Genomic DNA, 19,035 nt, shown 5'->3' with positions numbered 1-19,035 from the left:
TCTACAGTAATACTAATCACTTACCAACTCAGGTGCTTTGCAGATTGACTTGGGCTCCCTGTAGTTAACAACTGATGTCAAAGCCTAGACGTGAATATAGAGAAAAGAAAAAAATAGAATTGACTTGAAACTTTCTATGCTGATATTTAAAAGAAAAAAAAAAAAGCAAAAAATGTTCGGGTAAACAACATTCCCCAATTCTATAAAACTCAAATAGACAAAAGGGTGATAGTAAAAGAAACAATGAGTAAAAGGGCTTGGATTACTGCTCTGTGAGAATTTGTTGAATATTTTTGTGATTTAAATCAAAGTGGAAAAAGTAAAGGAGTACAAGTTAATTACAAAAAGCAGGAGAGAGAATGAGGTTTCAGTTAGAAACTTGAACATAGAAGTATGAAGGTTTTGGTATACAGCAAGACATGTGGTTTAAAATAATGGATGAGAAGAAACTAAGTAAGGTAGAAAAGGCAAACTGCAGCAACAGCAGAACAGCAATAGTGACGTATAAGAGAATATAGCTTGATCTGAAAAACATACTTAGTTTGCCCACAACAGTAAGAAAGGAAAACTATTTGGGTTGCTAGATGTTTGATGGACTAAAGAAAAGAAAAACTACTGTTGAGAGCTATTATGTGGAAACCTGAAGCAGTGTAGTGAAAAAACATGGCAGTGGAAGATAGGCTGAATATGAGGAAATAGAAAAGGAAAGAGATAATGACAGGTTAGGATTGGAAATTGCATGACAAAGGTAAAAGGATCATCAAGATTACTTTATAAACTACCTATAATATTTCAACTAACATTTTAAACTAATACTGGACCAAAAATATTTCATTATCATAGTTCATAGGAATTAGTTCCCTCTCTAAAAGGAATGTTTAATGTGTTTTGTGTCTTTAGCTTCAAAATTCAATACAATTTAAAGTAGTACAGAAAGTTACTTCCAAAAATTTCTATACCATGTTACAAAAATCAAAGTCTAAATGAACCTATACAGAAAATATTGTTACTATTATTATTATAAAGAAGAGCTGACAAACAACTTTTCTGTACAAAGCCTCAACATTCCAGCATTTGGTCCGAGGAATCCCTATAAGAATGAATTATTTAATAAAAAATACAAAAATCTGAAGCTTAGAGCACTCTCTTAAAATGATACTGGAAACAACAACAGCAATTTTGATATTGATTGTGGAAAACTGGCTACAGATTAAGATCCTAAATATCTATTATAATAAAGTATACTGAAGCAAAGAATTGAAGTACTCCAGGAAAAAGTACGTTGCCTATCTGCCAGTAAAAGTAGTTGTCAGTCTCATATTATTCCACCTTCTGGTAGATGACTAATCGCAGCTGAGACATATGAGAGTATGGAAATAAGTATGTGTATGGTAACTGCTGAGTCATGGCCTGAACCACTGATTGAACACCTGGGGAACGGACCCAGTCAGCCCTGGGAACACAGGTGAAGGCAATTCACCTGCGGGACTGGAAGCCATGCTCCACCCCTCTTAGGCCTCATTTAAGGACTGACTGCCACTCTGGAAGGGTCTTTGGTTAGAGATCCCTCCCTTGGGGAGTTTTTCCCTATGTGCCTTGATCTTCAGATTGATCTTCAGAGACAGGTGAGCACTTTTCATTCGCACTAGTCTCTTTTACTGTTACGCTCCTGTAATGCCATTCCACTGCGTTGCTCTTTCTAATTGTTACAGTATGTTTTAAAATACTAAGTAACTAATTTCTTAATATCACAAATACAAATGGTTACCTATCAGTTTGATTATTTACATACTCATCACTATGCCTTTCCAGACTAACCTTGTCTGAAATTCATTTAAAGCTTTGAATAAAACTCTAACTATAAATTCCAGCTACTGTAAAAAGAGTTCCACAAAAGAGTAATAGAATGTATGTATTCTTCTTCTTAAAACTATAAAGAAGAAATTAAGTTTCCCCTCCAGGAATAGGATACAATAATGCATCTGGAAGAGTGGAAAACTAGATGGATTAGATAATGTGTTCTTCCTTGAGAAGGAACCACCGAGTCTCACAAGAACCCAGGCATATTTTGCAGAATCAAATGTTACAGAAATTACAATACTTAATAGTGTTATCTTAAATATCTTCATAGCTATGCATTTCATAAGGAAGTGCAGTAAGACTCTTTCCTAAATCATACTTATTTAACTTCAACTGCAGTTGTCTCCTGGAAAAAGTTTGCAATTGTGATCAGTGATTGAAGTAATATCAGTTTTTAGATAATCTTTGTAGTCAGCATGTAAAGTGCATCTAAAGGGCCACAAAAATGATCCAAGGGATGGAACATCTCTCCTATGAGGACAAGCTAAAAGAGCTGGGGCTGTTCAGCCTGGAGAATAGAAGACTCTGAGATGACCTGATAGCAGCCTTTCAATATCTAAAGGGGAGCTACAGGAAAGAAAGGGACAGACTCTAGCAGGATCTGTTGTGATAGAACAAGGGGAAATGGTTTCAGGCTTTAAGAGGGTAGATTTATGTTAGATATAAGGAGAAAGTCCTTTACAGTGATGGTGGTGAGGCACTAGAACAGGCTGTCCAGAGATGTGGTGGATGTCCCGTCCCTGGAAACAGTGTCAGGCTGGATCAGGCCCTGAGCAACCTGATCTATCTGTGGATGTCCCTGTTCATTGTGTGGGAGTTGGACTAGATGACCTTTAGAGGTCCCTTCCAACACAAAGGATTCTATGACTCTATTTAAACAAAGCTACTCTTTAACACTATCAGCATTCAGAGTTTAACCATTAAGGAAGCAAATTCAAGTCCAAATTTTATGTAAGAATTATCACAATCACTGAGGTGAGAAGGGACCTCTGGAGGTCATCTGGTCCATCACTCCTCAGTCAGAGCCATCTACAGACAGGTTGCCCAAGCCCACATCCAGGCAACTTTTCAGAAGGTCTCCAAGGAGAAGATTTCACAACCTCTGCAAGCAACCTGTACCAGTGCTCCATTACCTGCTCAGTACAGAGTGTTTCCAGTTGTTTATATAGAACCTCCTGTGTTCCAGCTTGTGCTCATTGCCTCTTTTCCTGGCACTGACCGCTACTGAAAAGAGCCTGGCTATATCTTCATTTGCATCCTCCTTTCAGGTATTTATAAACATTGATAAGATTCCCTGAGCCTCCTCTGCTCCAGGTCAAACAGTTCCAGCACTCTCAAACTCTCCTCAGAAAAGACAAGCCCCACTCCCCTGACCATCCTGGAAGAGTTCAGTGTGTGGAAGACCATGTCTCTCTTGTACTGGGGAGCCCAGAACTGGGCACAGTATTCCAGCTGCAGACTCACAGATGCTGAGTAGAAAATCTTGCTGAGTTGCCAAACATCTCCCAAAACACAATTTATCTATTACCTGCACTTGAATTTATATTAAAAGGGTGATCTCCATTTTTGTGTTCTGCTTTTTGATGAAAAGGTCTTCAGTAAAATTTCAGTAAAATGTTAAGTATTAATTGGATTTCCTTTGTACACATTTTTCCCTAACACTGAAAGTTCTACTACTGTATTTCAATTCTAAACTAGAAAAACTACATGAGAATGCTATCAGTAAACATGCATTGGTGCCCTGAAGAGTTCTGGTGAGCCTGGAACATGGCTCCAGTTTTGTTTTTCAATTTTTCTTTAAATTTTGTAAGTAAAAGTTACCTTGTCAAGGGCACTCATAAAGTGTTGATCACCATTCAAAACTGTGTTGATGAGTTGAACAAATTTGCTATGCACTTCCAAAACTGACTCCACAAACTGAGTTGGCATCTAAAATAAGGTAAGATAATACAGAAAGCAAGTTATTAAGAAAAGGAATATTATCTACACAAACATAATGTTACTGTTTTTTCTAACTATTCTTTCTGATAAAAAGTTAAAATCACTGGTAATTAAGTCTCTCAGTGGATTGCTTCTGCAGTGTCATACTCTTTCACTAGTGTGCTTGAGCATGATTTAGAAATAAAAAGTACATAGCTACATTTACAGTCAATATATTTGAGCGTCTATAGAGCTCTCATGCTCTCTAATCTTTTCCATAATATCCTCATAGCCTCTATCAGCACTTTGAAAAATGCTAAGACATACATACAGGAACTGACTGAAAAAGCTGCTGGAGTTAGTAAAATTTTTCTTCTTCTGCATACTGATCCTGAAGATAGAAAGCAGGATGAGACCTTTGAACTTTCCTAAACATAACAATTACCAATTAAATTTAGCGTATCACATTTCACCAAAAACATTTTGTATGGAAACAGCTGATTGTTGTGTAGGGCCTCCTTCAATTCACAATATAGCAGCCTGCAGTGTAAGAGTGTGCAATGCACTCATATCACTTAAGTGCATTCTCAGGTGACACATCAAAAAATGTTTTGATGCCAAAGTACAAAGTGGAACTAAGGATTTCACATTATGTATTTATGAACATTCACAGCCTTACGTTGCTCACTCTTGGATCTGTATTCATTTCACTGAGTGAACACTGAGTAGACAGTATTCATTTGAAAGAATAAGCTCAGTAAACTTAATTTTTTGAAAGAAAAAACCTACTAAATACTTCTGTTCATTTTCAGTAGGCAAAGAGAAGATACAAAGAGTAAGTAGACTCCTGTGGAGTTAGCAAAAGGTAATTTACAACAGCTAATATCTATGTATTTTTATAGACAGAAACACTGAACAGCCAAAGTCACTATCCTAAACAGATCTGGACATCAAAATGTATAAATGTACAAATATAATGCCTCATGGAAGCTTTTTTCCCTAAACAGTAATACTACAGGAACAAAAATTAAATTGCATAATTCAAATACACATGAATTGAAAAAAATCTACCAAAACACTGTAGTAGAGCAATTAAGCTACAGTATTTTCAAAATTCACATGCAAACATGAGACTACAAAACTATTTGTGAGAAACATCACACTAAAATCAGGACAGGATGTCAAGTCTTCACAAATAACACATGATTAAACCAAGTGGTATTGCTGGTCCCCATCATACCAGAACAACAAATGCCACTGACTCAGTGAAACTCAGGAAAAAAAGAGATACAGACAACAAAAGGACCTACTTGCCATGACAGCATTAAACAAGCAATAATGAAAAGTATCTATCTGTAGTTGCTTCTGGTTAGATCACAACAATCAACTCTCAGGATAGATATGTGTTGCACAGCTAAGATTGCTGATTAGAAACTACAATTTATCTATAAAGTTCCAAACCAATTTCATATAGACAAAATTAAAGCACATAATAGACTAAAAAGAAAAAAGGTAAACATTTCATTACGAATGTTAATCAAATAGGTAATTTCAGCTGCCTAAGAAAACTCACATTTTCCTGAGAAAGATTGCTGGTTGCTCTAAGGCCCTCATCATGGATATGGTTTTGTAGTTCCTGAATCATATGAGGTAAACCACTTGACACAGCACGAAGTAGAGTATACATATTTGCCATGTCTGTAACAGAGATACATTTTTATAGAAATGTTTAGAAACACTAAAAATCAACACTTAATATAGAATCATAATTTCACACAGAACTTTCAAACACTGAAACAAGACCAACTGTTTTGAAAAAAAGAAAAAAACAACATACATTGAATCACTGACAAAAGGAAAAAAGGAAAGCCTAGGGCTAATACCACTATTTACTGCCACTGGGGCCCCCTTATTCTTCCAATTCTGCTTACTTAGGACAGACTCCAAGAGCAGAGAGAGTCTGGTAAGGAAAAGTACTGTGCTAGTTTATTTTCAGTGCTTTGCTCCTCTAAATCTCCCTTAGAAGCAGCTGACTAAGCCTACTTTTGATGTCTTCTTGACTTTGTTTTCCTTCAAAGGTGGCTTGAAATTTTTCTCAGGTTAGAGAAGATGTAAATAGGCAATTGCTATTTTTATTTATTTTATGCAAAAAAAAACCTGATCAATTGTGCATAACTCGCTGGAATCTGAACACTATTACGACATACATTTTAACAATGAAAAGTAATGTGTTTCAGATAATAGATACCATCCTTCATGTAAGAATAACTACTCCTTCAAGGCCAAAAGGCACGTAGTCAACAGGAAATGTATTTTTTTTTTTTTAGTTAGGCAGGGAATATAACTATAAGAACATCTGCTTCTGTAAAAAGGATTTGGGAGGAGAGGTCGTAAAAGATTCAAGACAATAAAAAGTGGCTATTAAAAGAAGCCAAGTTTTACAATCCTGACCTGCCAAATGAAGATATCTATAAAGACAGAGCCATTGGTTTACAAATGAAAACACAAGCATAAAATATGATTAATTCTACAGGACATAAGACTTTAGTGTGTTTTTAAACTGAATAAGGCAAGGAAATGAAAAGAGCATTGTCCTAAAGGAGGCTTGTTAGCAGACAAGTGGAAAAAGAAGGTTTTGACTATATCTTTAGAAGAATGATAATGAATTAAACAGTGAAAGATAAATAGCATCTGGAATTTAATTGAGCTTCCTACACGAGTAATATATATTAGTTGAAAATGCTTACGCTAATCAAAGGTCACTGAATAAAGTTAATTGCAAATGCTAAATGAATAAAAAAATCACTCCATGCTTTTTGAGATCAGTGAGTCTTACCACTTCTTTTCTCTTGTCTGATAATATTGTGACATTCTGCATGTAGAAACTGCAAGTGATCAGCTACCATTCTCTGCTGGCATTCATGAATCACTTTACCATATGAGCTGGGATGCAAGTATTTCCGACATCGCATTTCTTCATCTTTTAATCTACCTAAAACCTACAAACAAGTTTTCAAGCTGAGAGCAGATGAAAAACTAACAAACAGCGTAGAACCGTGAATGGTATAAATATGTAGAATAAGAGCCACAAATAACAAAAGGTAAAAAATACTTGCCCAGGATGCTGAAAAATTATATTTGTTCTTTTGAAACAGGAAGTTCCTGAATCAATATAAACTTCTACTTAGAATTCTGACTAGGCTGACACTACTAGAAATCTAATAGCATTCAATAATACTCTTCTCAAATTTCTTCTTCCCTTCAACTTAGTGACAAGTTTCTCTTACTACTTATTCCTTATGACAAAGTTTTAATATAAATAATATATATATTTTAAATATAAAAATATTTTTATTTTCCAAACCCATTTCCTTGTACGCATATATTTTCTCAAAATGTACAAATTCACATCTGAGCAATTCATAAAAACTCTCCCTATAACAGTGAAGTAAATAGGCATTATCATAGAATTCATCACATGAATATTGATGTTAAAATGTTTAAAACCAGCAAATATGAAGGGAGTCTATGAAGACTAATGCAGATGCAGACTGCTAACAATAGGCAAGATGCATCTTTACTTCTTGTGGTTTAACTGAAGTCTTAACCTAGCCCCAAATCTCATCTCAGGTGTTCAGTGTTAGCTTATGTTCCTTACAATTACCAGCAATCTCACAGCCTTCTCAATTCCTTCATCTTACTGCTGAGAGCAGCTTTGCACTGCGGACTGTCTCCTAGTCTTGTATTAATTTCTTCCTCTCAACAAAGGTATAAGTTACAAGTGATTTAACTACAAATTGACTTCACAGACCACAATGCAGAATATAATGAAATCTACTTTGCAATTTTAAAAAAATGCTCTGAAACTACTATATAATCTTCCTTAATCATTATACTGCTAAAACTCTTACTTTATGCTACTACAGGCAGAAGTAAAAAATAAAAATAAAAAAAGGAATTGTGGAAACAATAATGATTAATTTGTGGTGTTTATTTTAAATATCTATATTTACTTTTACCTTTCATGCAACTGATTTATGACTTGTTATAAACTATTTTGAAGCTAGCAGTCTATTCATAGGCAAAGTTTGTAGTCTATATTCACATAAACCATGCCATCAAAATGATCTCAAACTGCAAGAAAGCAGACACGAAAGAACAAATATAGGAACATAACAGGGAAAACCTGAATCAATAATAAACTGATCTTAGATTTTAGTTACTGCATATATACAGAAGAATCTCTTACCTTCTCCATGTATTGTGAGCAATTTGACTCTTGCAATAAATTTGAAGCTTCTTGTTTATAATACTCCCCTGTTTCATTCAGAAAAGGACACTCAAAAATTTCCTGATAAAACTAAAAGGGAGATATTTTTTTTAAGGAGCAAATAACGTATAAACTACATTAACATTCACAATGAAAAACATACATCAGAAACGTGTATCTACCTTTAGGGGCAATTTTTTCTTATACTGTTCAACATGAACAAAGGAGTTAATAACCCCATGGATTACTTTCTGGTTTGGGTCTTCCCCACAGCGATCACTGAAATAAGCAAAACAAACATTCATGAGAATTATTAATCAGATAGCAAAATGAAGTAACTTAGCATTGGATGGAAATATTTTCCAGTAAATTCCTCTGCTTAAATGAAAAATAAATAAATAAAGATTATCTCAAAATAAATAAATAAACTCTTCCTTCTCTCCTATATGTTGAGATGGCAATTCATAAACCTTTACATTCCCACCCCTGCCAAAGCAAATCATTTTTGCCAAGCATACTATGTTCTTTTCTGAATATCTACTACTCAGTGAACATGCAGATATTAAATAGAACAATGTACTTGGCATGACTTTTAACCATACACTGGAACAGTAAATCTTGTATTTTCTAGTCAATTTCTTAGCTACAAATGACTCAGTTCAAATGAAGAAAATGTTTTCTTTAGTTCCATTCAGTTGAAAACAAAATTAATTTTAGAAGTGTTTTGTATGTTAAAAGTATCAGTATTCACTCTTTTGCAAAGACTGGAAATACCAGACCCTCTCATAACAGCAGAGGCACTCTTAAAACGCGAACTGTTCTAAAAAAAGACCACTTTACACATACACCTGACAAAGAAATAAAAAATATCGCTTAACTTCCACTTGCAGATAGGATTAAAGAATTACTTTTTTCAAAGTATAAACATCAGTAGTTGTAATTTCATTTTTTAAATTATTGTACATATTTATAGATAATAAGAACCTTACCCAGACTGCACTGAAAAGGCAAAATCAGTTCCCCATTGCAACTTTGGTACAGGAAAGTCAGTTACAAGAATGACTTAAAATTAAAAGTTAAAAAAAAAAAAGAAGTACTTCAAACCCAAACATGGATATACATCCACCTAGGCTGGGGTGGAACGAGGGAGTAATCATCTTGCTCATTTCATTACTTTCATTTTAAAATTGATAAAATAAATACAGAGGATGCTCATAAGTTAGGGAGATTTAACAATGCAGCCACAAGCAGTCATGGTCTTACAAACACCAGATCATATTCCTATGTTCACAGCATTATTAGATGTATTGCTTTTAAATACTGCTGTATCCTAAGATCTTCAGTTTTAAGCTCATGGTAGGTAGAAAGATTTTTTTTCTTTCTACCTCCCATAGGAGACAGAATGGGGGTTTCTTCTGTTTCTGGTAGCTGAACCAGCATAATAAATCTGGGCTGGCATACATGTAATCCCATGACATATTCTTTTCAATGTTCCTTTAGGTTTGGTTTCCTGACAGCAGAGGTGGCAGCGTGTCACAGAAGGGAAGAAGTTTAACACTAGATCATGACCTGGAACCAGTTCCACCAAGGAGGAGTCCACCAGAAGGGTAACCTACAGGATGCATCAACTCTGAATACAACACAATACCAAGAAGCGCAGTAATCTACAAAATTAGGAGTTCAGCACATTAGAAAGGTGGGCTCTGTCAAGAGATGGTCCAACCTGCCTCTAGCATGCAGGGTTCTGGACCTCAAAAGATGGATGCAAACAATTCAGGAGGCTCCTAGAGTGTGCTGAGCACAACTCTGCTGAAAAAGGTTTGGGTTACTGGTGGATGGCATGAGTAGCAACATGCCCTCACCAGAAGGCCAACTGTATCCATCAAAAAAATCATGGCCAGTAGGTCAAGGGAGGTAACCCTGCCCCTTTACTCTGCACCGGTGACACCTCACCTGGACTACTGTGTCCAGATGTGAAGTCCTCAGTACATTAGAGACATGGACCTGTTGGAACATGTCCAGAGGAGGGCCACAAAAATGATCCAAGAAATGGAATACCTCTCCTGTGAGGACAGGCTGAGAGAGCTGGGGCTGTTCAGCCTGGAAAAGAGAAGGCTGTGAGGTGACCTGATAGCAGCCTTTCAGCATCTACAAAGGGGCTGTAAGGAAGAAGGGCACAGACTCTTCAGCAAGGTCTGTTGTGAAAGGACAAGGGGAAAATGATTTCCAACTAAAAATGGGGATATTTAGAATATATATAAGGAAAAAGTTTCTATATTAAGGGTTGCAAAGCACTGTCAGATATTGCCTAGAGACATGGTGGATGTCCCATCCTTGCAGACATTCAGTATCAGGCTGGATCAGGCCCTGGGCATCCTGATCTAGCTGTAGATGTCCCTGTTCATTGCAGGGGAGTTGGACTAGATGACCTTTAAAGGTCCCTTCCAACTCAAATGATTCTATGATAGTATAACTTCCTGGTCCAGGTGGTGGAGCCAGCGAAGAGAGGTGTGCTTCTGGACCTTGTATCTCACCAGTAAGGAAGGACTGGCTGTGGATGTGAAGGCTGGGGGCAGCTTTCACTGCAGCAACCATGAGATAGTGAAGTTCAGGATCCTGCATGGACAAAATGGCACTAAGTAGGATTGCAGTCCTGGACTTCAGGAGAGCCAACTCCAGCCTCTTCAAGGATCTACTTGAAAAAATTATACAGGTTAGAAAACAGGAAGGTAAGGGGGCCCAAGAGAGTTGGCTGACATTCAAGCACCACTTCTTTCAAGCTCAATATTGGTGCATCCCTAAGAGTAAGAAATGAGGCAAAGGTAGCAGGAGACCTGCATGGATGAACAAGAAGCTCCTGGAAAAACTTAAACTTTCTTCTTCCATTTATGTAATGTGGCAAAAGGGCCTGGCTAATTGGAAGGACTACAGAAACACCATCAGGGCATGCAGAAATGCAACAAGGAAGGCTAAGGCCCACTTGGAATTAAATACAGTGAGGGAGGTCAAAGATAACAAGAAAGGCTTCTTCAAGTGTATCAATAGTTACAAGAAAACTAGCAAAAACATGGGCCCATGGCTGAATGAGGTGGTGCCCTAGTAGAGGAGGACAAGGAGAAGGCTTTCTTTGCTTCAGTATTTACTGCTAAGACTGTCCCTTGGGAATCCCAAACCCTGGAGGTAAGGGAGAGAGTCTGGAGAAAGGAAAGTTTCCCTTTGTTTGAGGAGAATCTACTCAAAGACCATTTAGGCAAAACTGATGCACATAAATCCATGGGCCCTGATGGGATGCACCCATGAGCACGAATGGAGCTGGCAGAAGTGATTGCCAAATTACTGTCTGTTGTCTACAAAAGGTCACAGAGAACAGGAGAAATGCCTGAAGACTGGGGGAAAGCCAATGTCACTCCAGTCTTCAAAAAACAGAAGGTAGGACTTGTGAAGCTACAGGGCCAGTCAGCCTCACCTCTGACCCTGGGAAGGTCAGGGAGCAAATTATTCTGGATGTCATCTCCAAGTATGTGAAAGAAAAGGTTATCAGGAGTAGTCAACATGGGTTCACTAAAGGGAAATCGTGCTTGACCGATCTGGTAGCCTTCTGTGATGTTGTGACCAGCTGAATAGATGAGGAGAGAGCAGTGAGCATTGTCTACCTTGACTTCAGCAACGCTTTTGACACTGTCTCCCACAACATCCTTGCAGGTAAGCTTAGGAAATAAGGGACTGATGAGTGGACAGTGAGGTGGATTGAGAACTGGCTGACTGGCAGAGCTTAGAGAGCTGTGACCTGCAGCGCAGAGCCTAGTTGAAGGGCTGTAGTTAAGTGTTCCTTAGGCATCAGTCCTGAATCCAGTCCTGTTTAACATATTCATCAGTTACCTGCACGAAGGGACAGACTGCACCCTCAGCAAGTTTGCTGATGATACAAAGCTAGGAGCAGTGGCTGACACAGAAACCTATGCTGCCGTTCAACAAAACCTAGACAGGCTGGAGAGTTAGGCAGAGAGGAACCTTATGAGGTTCAGTAAGGGCAAATGTAGAGTCCTACAGCTGGGGAGGAAGAACCACAAAAATACAGGCTGGGGGCTGACCTGCTGTAAAGAATCTCTGCAGAAAAGGGCCTGTGGACAACAGATTGACCATAAGCCAGCAGCATGGCCCTGCAGCCAAGAAGGCCAGTGGTATCCTGGGAGTTGCATTAAAAAGACTATGGCCAGCAGGTTAAGGGAGGTGAGGATCACCCTCTACTCTACCCTGGTGAGGCCACATCTGGAGTACTGTGTCCAGTTCTGGGCTCCTCAATTCAAGAAAGATGGGGAGTCCAGTGGAGGGCCACAAAGAGGATTGGGGCCTGGAGCATCTCTCCTATGAGGAAAGGCTAGGACAGTTTAGCCTACAGAAGAGAAGATAGGACCTCATCACTGTTCAGAAAAATCTGAAGTGCAGGAGTTAAATGGATGGGGCCAGGCTCTTTTCAGTGGTGCCCAGCAACAGGACAAGGGGCAATGGTCACAAACTGGAAGACACAAAGTTCCATCTGAACATGAAAGAACTTATTTGAGTGTGACAGAGCACTGAAACAAGCTTCCCAGAGAGGCTGCAGAATCTCCTCCTCTGGAGATATTCAAAACATGCCTGGATGCTCTCCTGTGCAACCTAGTCCAGGGAACTTCCTTTAGAAGTGGTTTGGACTAGATGATCTCCAGAGGTCATTCCCAAACCCTACAATTCTGTGGTTCTGTGATGTGGGTGACAAACACAAGAAACATCACTGTAACAGAGGAAGAGCCATTCCCCCTATGCTTGGTTTATTTCACAAACCTTAGCCTACGCAGATACCAGAGGAGATGGGGCAGCAAAGGTCCAGATGAGGAACTTGAAAGGTAATGTATAATTTGGACAAAGTTTAAAAAGTAAAGGAGGAAGACACAGCCCAACGTGAAAGAAAGAAGGCAGGTCTTAGAAGCAGATGCCTTACAGTATGCTGACAATAGAAGAAAATGAATACAACAGGGAACTGGCCTTTCTTAGGAATAGCTGGTAGTACACTATAAACAAGTAAGGACTGAAGCAGGAGGACATGGTTGCTAATCAAATGAGAAATTTAGAACAAAATTCTATCAGGAAAATTACACACTGCTCAATTCACCTGATTTCAAGGCTTGCAGAATTTTGCAGTTTTAATAGCTTAACTGAGATAACATTTTCCTGCAGTAAGTAGAACAATTGCCAGAAGTATTTAACAGACATCCACGCTCTCAGTTCTTTTTTCCTTCAACACAAACAGAATTTTAAGCAATTTAACATAGGTTTCCTCAGTGCGTGAGCACTGAACATTTACAGTAAAGCTGTCACAAAATTTATTGACAGAACTGTTATGAACTTCATCGTGACCATATCTGAAAAGCCACCCAGTTTCCAAGATAAGCATATGTCTCTAATGTATATATCTATGACTCTCATTTTAGCAGGATCTTCATGTTTTTATTTACACAAATGGCACTGTGCTCCCAAGAATTTACAAAGCAAATGGCTAGTTTCAGAAAAACCTGACAGGAGTCTCAGCTGTTACAGAAGTTTCAGGGACTACTGCCATGAAAGGTGTAGCAAAAAGAATATATTGAACACTCGTGAGAAAGTGGCAACCCATCAATGTAGACATCTATTCTGCATACACTGCACTCAGTGGCAATACAAACACATACTACTACAGAAACAGCTGCTGCACAGTTTGAAGTAGGGATGTCACAGGTAATGTAGGAAGGAAAACAGTAACATGGGGAGGCTAGCTAAAACAAGGCAATAGAAACAAAAGCTCCTCCAATTCTGCCAATTATGTGGTTCTTTTTCTCAAAGATCAATGGAGAAAACTACAAAGTAGAAGCTTAAGAAAATTGCGCTGTTTGTGTTTCTTCAGCCTTAAAACTAGTAGTAACAGTGGAATTTTAACATGTACTGTACAGTTTATTACTATATCTATAAATAACATATATAAAGGTAAGCATAAAATAATAAATACTGTATTCATTAAAAGATGACTCCATCACAGAAAGGAAGTGTTCTGCTGTGTTGGACCAATGGCCTATCGAGCCCAATTAACTACAGAATGTACTGTGACCTAAAAGAAACTGTTTGGAATACTTAAAATAATTTATTAATTTCCAATAGATTTTAAGTGAATGACAAATGTATCAGCTTAGACAGGAATAGGTTCAGTTAGTTAGAAAGCGTTAGTTGTCTTTAGTAGAGAAGCCTCTTCTGGTTAGTCTGTACTAATCACACTGTCATTTGAGCTACCACCTGAATAGCTTCCAAATTATTTAAGAATTTCATAGATGAATTTTCTCACAATTCAAGATCTTGTCGGCTTCCTGTTGTGTTGAAACAAAAATGCGTAAGTTGATATTCAGCTTGACTTGAAGAAGGAGTGCTTGGGCTAGAGGGAGGGGGAAGAAAGTGTGTTATATTCAGAACTCTATATTAAGAGAAGTGCAGTCAGACAAGACAGGCCTAAGCGATGTAACAATTCTCTACTGTTCAAGGAGGCTAATCCTGGTCTTTTGCTCAATCATACCTTCTGCATCTTTCTTGTATGGCTTTGACACTTACATAGTTCTCTGCTCAACTGATTCATCATGACAATTCAGAAAAATATCAAGTGAAGTGGTTTTCTGCCACATTAGCTGTTGAGTCAGTTCAGAAAGGTATTAGGTAAGCACCAAAGTCAGCACAAGAAGGGTAGTATGGTACAGCCTGCTCTTTTTTGGCACCAGCAAACTCCTAGATCAATTTAGCCATCTTGTTCAGCTGGACCATAAGTCATTCAATATTAATTTTAATGTATAGTGTATTGCCAAAGTTTATAGCTTCCATAAAGCAGATTTAAGACTTCAGTCAGCAGTTTTTAAAAAATTCCAGTTAAATACATTCATAAAATAAAAACTGAAAGCAAAGCTTAGGACTCTAGTTCCCATATCTTTTTCAGTATAGTAAAAAGATACTTGTATATACAAACATTTGACTGTTCTTGGCTATCAGCTCCGCACATTGTTGTGTACTATGCAAAATATTTTGGTTATAAGAAACTCAACTGTCCATCTATTTAAATTCACTTTCAGTAAAATAAATTTTAATAAATTAAACCATGCACATGTTTAAGTTCTGCTCTGAAGAAGGCATCTAACAGATAGATTTCTAACTATATACATATTAGTAATTGTATTAATTTTATTATTTAACTTAGGTAAATATCATGCATATTCTTGAACCTCTGACAGATGCACCTTTTGATATCTGTTTCTTTAAAGACTTGGTTTCGTCTCTGATTTGCTGAACTCAGTGCTAAAAGACAATTACCATCCGTTTGCAGCAAAGTCTTCAAAATTATCTCTTGCAAACTGACCAGTGGATCAATAGCAAAGAACAGCAACAAGAATACTATGTACAAAGACAATCTTCAGAACAAACAGTAATCCCTGTGTTTCATGATGCCAGGAAGTACACCTATAACACTAAGTTCTCCTCTACATTGCTCTTTACACAATATGCAGATCACAAGTTGGCTAGAACAAACCTAACACAAATGGATGTTTTGAGAAAGGAGGTGAAAACTTTGCAATCACACTGAAGAATTCCTAGGAAGATAGGAAAAGAAAATACAGAGCCATCTATTTTAGACAATGACTTAAGTTTTATTTTAAAGTTTGAAATCATTTAACGAACAGCATTAACGTGATACAGTCTCAAGGTCTAACACCCTATGAAGCTAATGACTTAAATACTCTTGCAAGGTCTGCAGTCAGGCTCTAGGTAATTATATACCATTATTTTTAAGAGGCATCAGATATCTGTTTAAAAAAAGCTTTAAACAGATTTCTGTTGTCACCTCCAACTGAAATATACAGATTGAACAAAATGAGTGTTCAGTGCCACTGTGCTTGATGTAATAAGGCAGAATTCTCTTCACCATGAATCAGGGAATCTTCTTTTAGTAAATACAAATCCACCATGTAATTATTATAGTAAACATATAAAAGAAGCTGTTTTAGCATTGATTATAAAGAAAGCATTCAACAACTGAAAGCAAAGACCTCCTTCCTGATGTCAGAAATATCATCTGAGAGGAACATCATGTCAGTTACCAGATCTTCAAAATTTAATTTGGAAGGAAAATATTATTGAAATCAAGCTTCTCATGCTTCAAGAATACAGTTTTTTGGCTGACCTAAGTGTACATTCAAGGCACCTCAATCAGCCAAAGGAATTCATTCTTTCAGTTTATATATATTAGCCTGATCGCCTAAGCTAACGAGACATGCAATCCCTTAGAATATCCCCGTCATTAAACAACTCCAGAGCTACCCTAACTAGCAGCAGAACTGTAGAAACTGATGGAACAACTACACACAGTGCTTGTAGTAGATCTATAAATAACCAGAAATTTTGAAAAGATCTTAAGAGTTAAATAGTACAAAGATTTAAAATTGGAACTTTGAAAGCCACAAGCATTTCATGGGGATACTACAACTGTATCTATCTTGTAATTAGCAGAGACTTGAAGTAACAAAGATATTCACAAATAAATTCCCTCAAAGTCCAAAAATAATTACTTCCATTTCACAATTAAAGCAAAGCACCAATAGTGTTAAGTAAAATTGCTCATCTGAATAACAGAAACCCAGATGCTGCAGATAAGCAAGAATTGTTCTGGGTCCCACATAAAGCAATTCCGGCTTCAGCAAATCCTTGCATAATTCCTTATGTTTACTGACAGCACAGAAATCAGAAGCAGTAAGCTCCAGATGGAGAAAAAGGCAAAAGGCATTCTTTGGGCCCTGGAGAATTACCCCAGCTATTCCTCAATCCTATTATCAAGGCAGGTTGCTGAAAGAAAAGATCACTGCCCTTGGATTACAGCGAATGAACTTTTTTACCTACACACGCAAACAGCAATTATATAGCTACATGTATTAAAGCCGATAGAACAGTATCATCAGGTAAGAAGCTGCCTTAAATCAAAACAGAAAACAGATGGATCGAAGTCCACAGACTTTTCAAAATAAAGCAGTACAACACCCCCACAAACTGTAAAAGCAAAAAAATATCCAAGCACTCACTTTTTGATTTCTCGGAGGAGCATTCGAATAAGGATGGCCTGTAGTGGCTCAATCATTAATTTTCTCCACATATCAAGAGCTAGCTGTCAGGACATAACATCACAAGTTTACATCAGTTTATAAAAAATACAAAGAAAAAATAAAGACGGATGAACTCCCAATTCCCCATTCATGATTTAAAAATTAAATCATCAGATCCCCTCCTGTTCTCATCTTGTACTTTTCCTAGTACAAGAACTACTGAGTGTCTGGAACACTTACTGGCATAAGTTGTTTGAAGTCATGCCCATACACATCTCATACATACTTCCACATTGTCTAGAATGTACCCAGTGTTACATACTCCAGAAAAACTAAGCAGCCACATACTGTTACTGAAGATGACTGAAAAGCCCCTAAAGTTTCATGAGTACATGCTGAGTGATGCTGAAACAGAAACTTTAGCGCACAGTCAGTACAACTCTCCTTCTTTAAATTCTAAATATCAGACATAATTTCCCTAACTTTCTCATAAGACTGAGAAAAACTAAGCACAAAACAAGCCCCTTTACTCTTGGATAGATAAAGGATAGATCATCTCAGTTATCCAAAAACAGATGAATTGTCATTTCTTCCATTTTAAAGGGATGAACCATTGGAAACTAGCTTTTGACCCCTAGAGGAATCCAAATACAAGACAGGACCACAATGAAAACGAAAATACTTTCAGAACAAAGACTTGATATATTTGACCAGTGCCTTACCAAGAAGGTCAAGAAATGTGAACTAGTTTTATTTCTGGGACACTGAATTCACCATTAACAGTGCTATAATTTAATGCACTTAAACTACTTCAGCATAGGATCTGCACTGCTTTCCAGAGCGAAGGAAAAACTGTCATAAACCTACTCCTATCCTAGTAATGAACGGAGGTTAGCATTACCATCTCAAGATCCAAAATTTACCTGCCACTATTACAGCTTACAAAGATAATATTTGGTCAAGAAAAATTGGAGAAATTACAGGGAGTGAGATAAACAAAAGGTGCTCGGTAGAATTTCAGACATCAGCATCCAGAATGTCTTTGTCAAAAAACACGTACTGCCTGCTGCAGTTTCACAATCTTGAATGTCCACTTAACCTGTCCAAACAATGAGCTATAGATATACTGCCCAAAGAGCAGTTTCTGGGAAGATTAAACACGTCACCACCACCCCTCTACTCCCACCCCAATCTGTAATTCCATAAATGAGAGGAACACTCTCAAAAGATGAATTATCAAGCCTACTATTTGTTCTTCTTTGTAAGCATATAAACACATAGGGGAGAAAGCTATGGATAAAATGCAAAGTAGCTATTACTCTCCTTTGGTTGATAACACAAAACAGACTAGTACACAAACTCCATGCTCCAGGAACACAGCACAGAGTTATTCCCAGCCCCTAAAACAGTTAAACTGCTTTGCACAGAGCTAAGGACTACCTCCAACAATTGTGGAGGAGTCAGCTAAAATTCAATCTAAGGAAATAATAAATGTTTAAGCCATTTTGAAGACATCACAAGAAGTGTGGCAATAGGCACTTCCAAGCTCTGACAAACCCCTACAGATGCAACAAATTAGCAAATTGTGCGGACAGCACAGGTAGAAAAGAAAACTTCCTTTTCTAAACTGTGTTGATTTAAAGTGTATCATGTTTCTTGTGTTTTTCCAGGCCACCCCCAACCTGTCAAAGGATTAGCAACTTGAAGTGGAAGTGTCACCTTCTTCAGCATAAAAGATGCTTCCTCAGGCATCACAATCTCTCTACTCTTAACTAAGACAGCAGAGATCTCCTACTTGAAGCAATGAAATCCAAGAGCTAGAAGAACAGTAATTTAACAAGTAAAAAA

General features: G+C 37.5%; 1 protein-coding gene and 1 long non-coding RNA gene across 5 annotated transcripts in view; one reads left to right on the top strand and one right to left on the bottom strand.

The window, feature by feature from the left end:
• CUL2 (cullin 2) overlaps window positions 1–19,035 on the bottom strand; it is a 51,180-nt gene that overhangs the window by 11,567 nt on the left and 20,578 nt on the right. For 3 of the 4 annotated variants that reach the window (XM_021386838.1, XM_021386839.1, XM_021386837.1), the window contains exons 6-13: window positions 17,167–17,249; window positions 14,400–14,486; window positions 8,233–8,329; window positions 8,030–8,140; window positions 6,617–6,779; window positions 5,354–5,478; window positions 3,682–3,789; window positions 25–84 (exon numbers count right to left, since the gene is read on the bottom strand). In XM_021386838.1, the coding sequence (XP_021242513.1) occupies window positions 25–84; window positions 3,682–3,789; window positions 5,354–5,478; window positions 6,617–6,779; window positions 8,030–8,140; window positions 8,233–8,329; window positions 14,400–14,486; window positions 17,167–17,249 (834 nt within the window). The remainder of the gene's footprint in view (window positions 1–24; window positions 85–3,681; window positions 3,790–5,353; window positions 5,479–6,616; window positions 6,780–8,029; window positions 8,141–8,232; window positions 8,330–14,399; window positions 14,487–17,166; window positions 17,250–19,035) is intronic. The other variant, XM_021386840.1, reaches the window with a different exon arrangement.
• LOC110393690 lies at window positions 8,336–19,035 on the top strand. The gene is made up of 2 exons (XR_002435119.1): window positions 8,336–9,746; window positions 18,858–19,035. It is a non-coding gene; the product is annotated as an uncharacterized LOC110393690 (long non-coding RNA).

This window comes from Numida meleagris, chromosome 2, assembly GCF_002078875.1.
Source record: "Numida meleagris isolate 19003 breed g44 Domestic line chromosome 2, NumMel1.0, whole genome shotgun sequence".
In the NCBI taxonomy this organism is placed as follows: Eukaryota; Metazoa; Chordata; class Aves; order Galliformes; family Numididae; genus Numida; species Numida meleagris.
The sequence above is the reverse complement of the archived record's forward strand: the minus strand, read 5'-3'. Positions and strand labels throughout refer to the sequence as shown.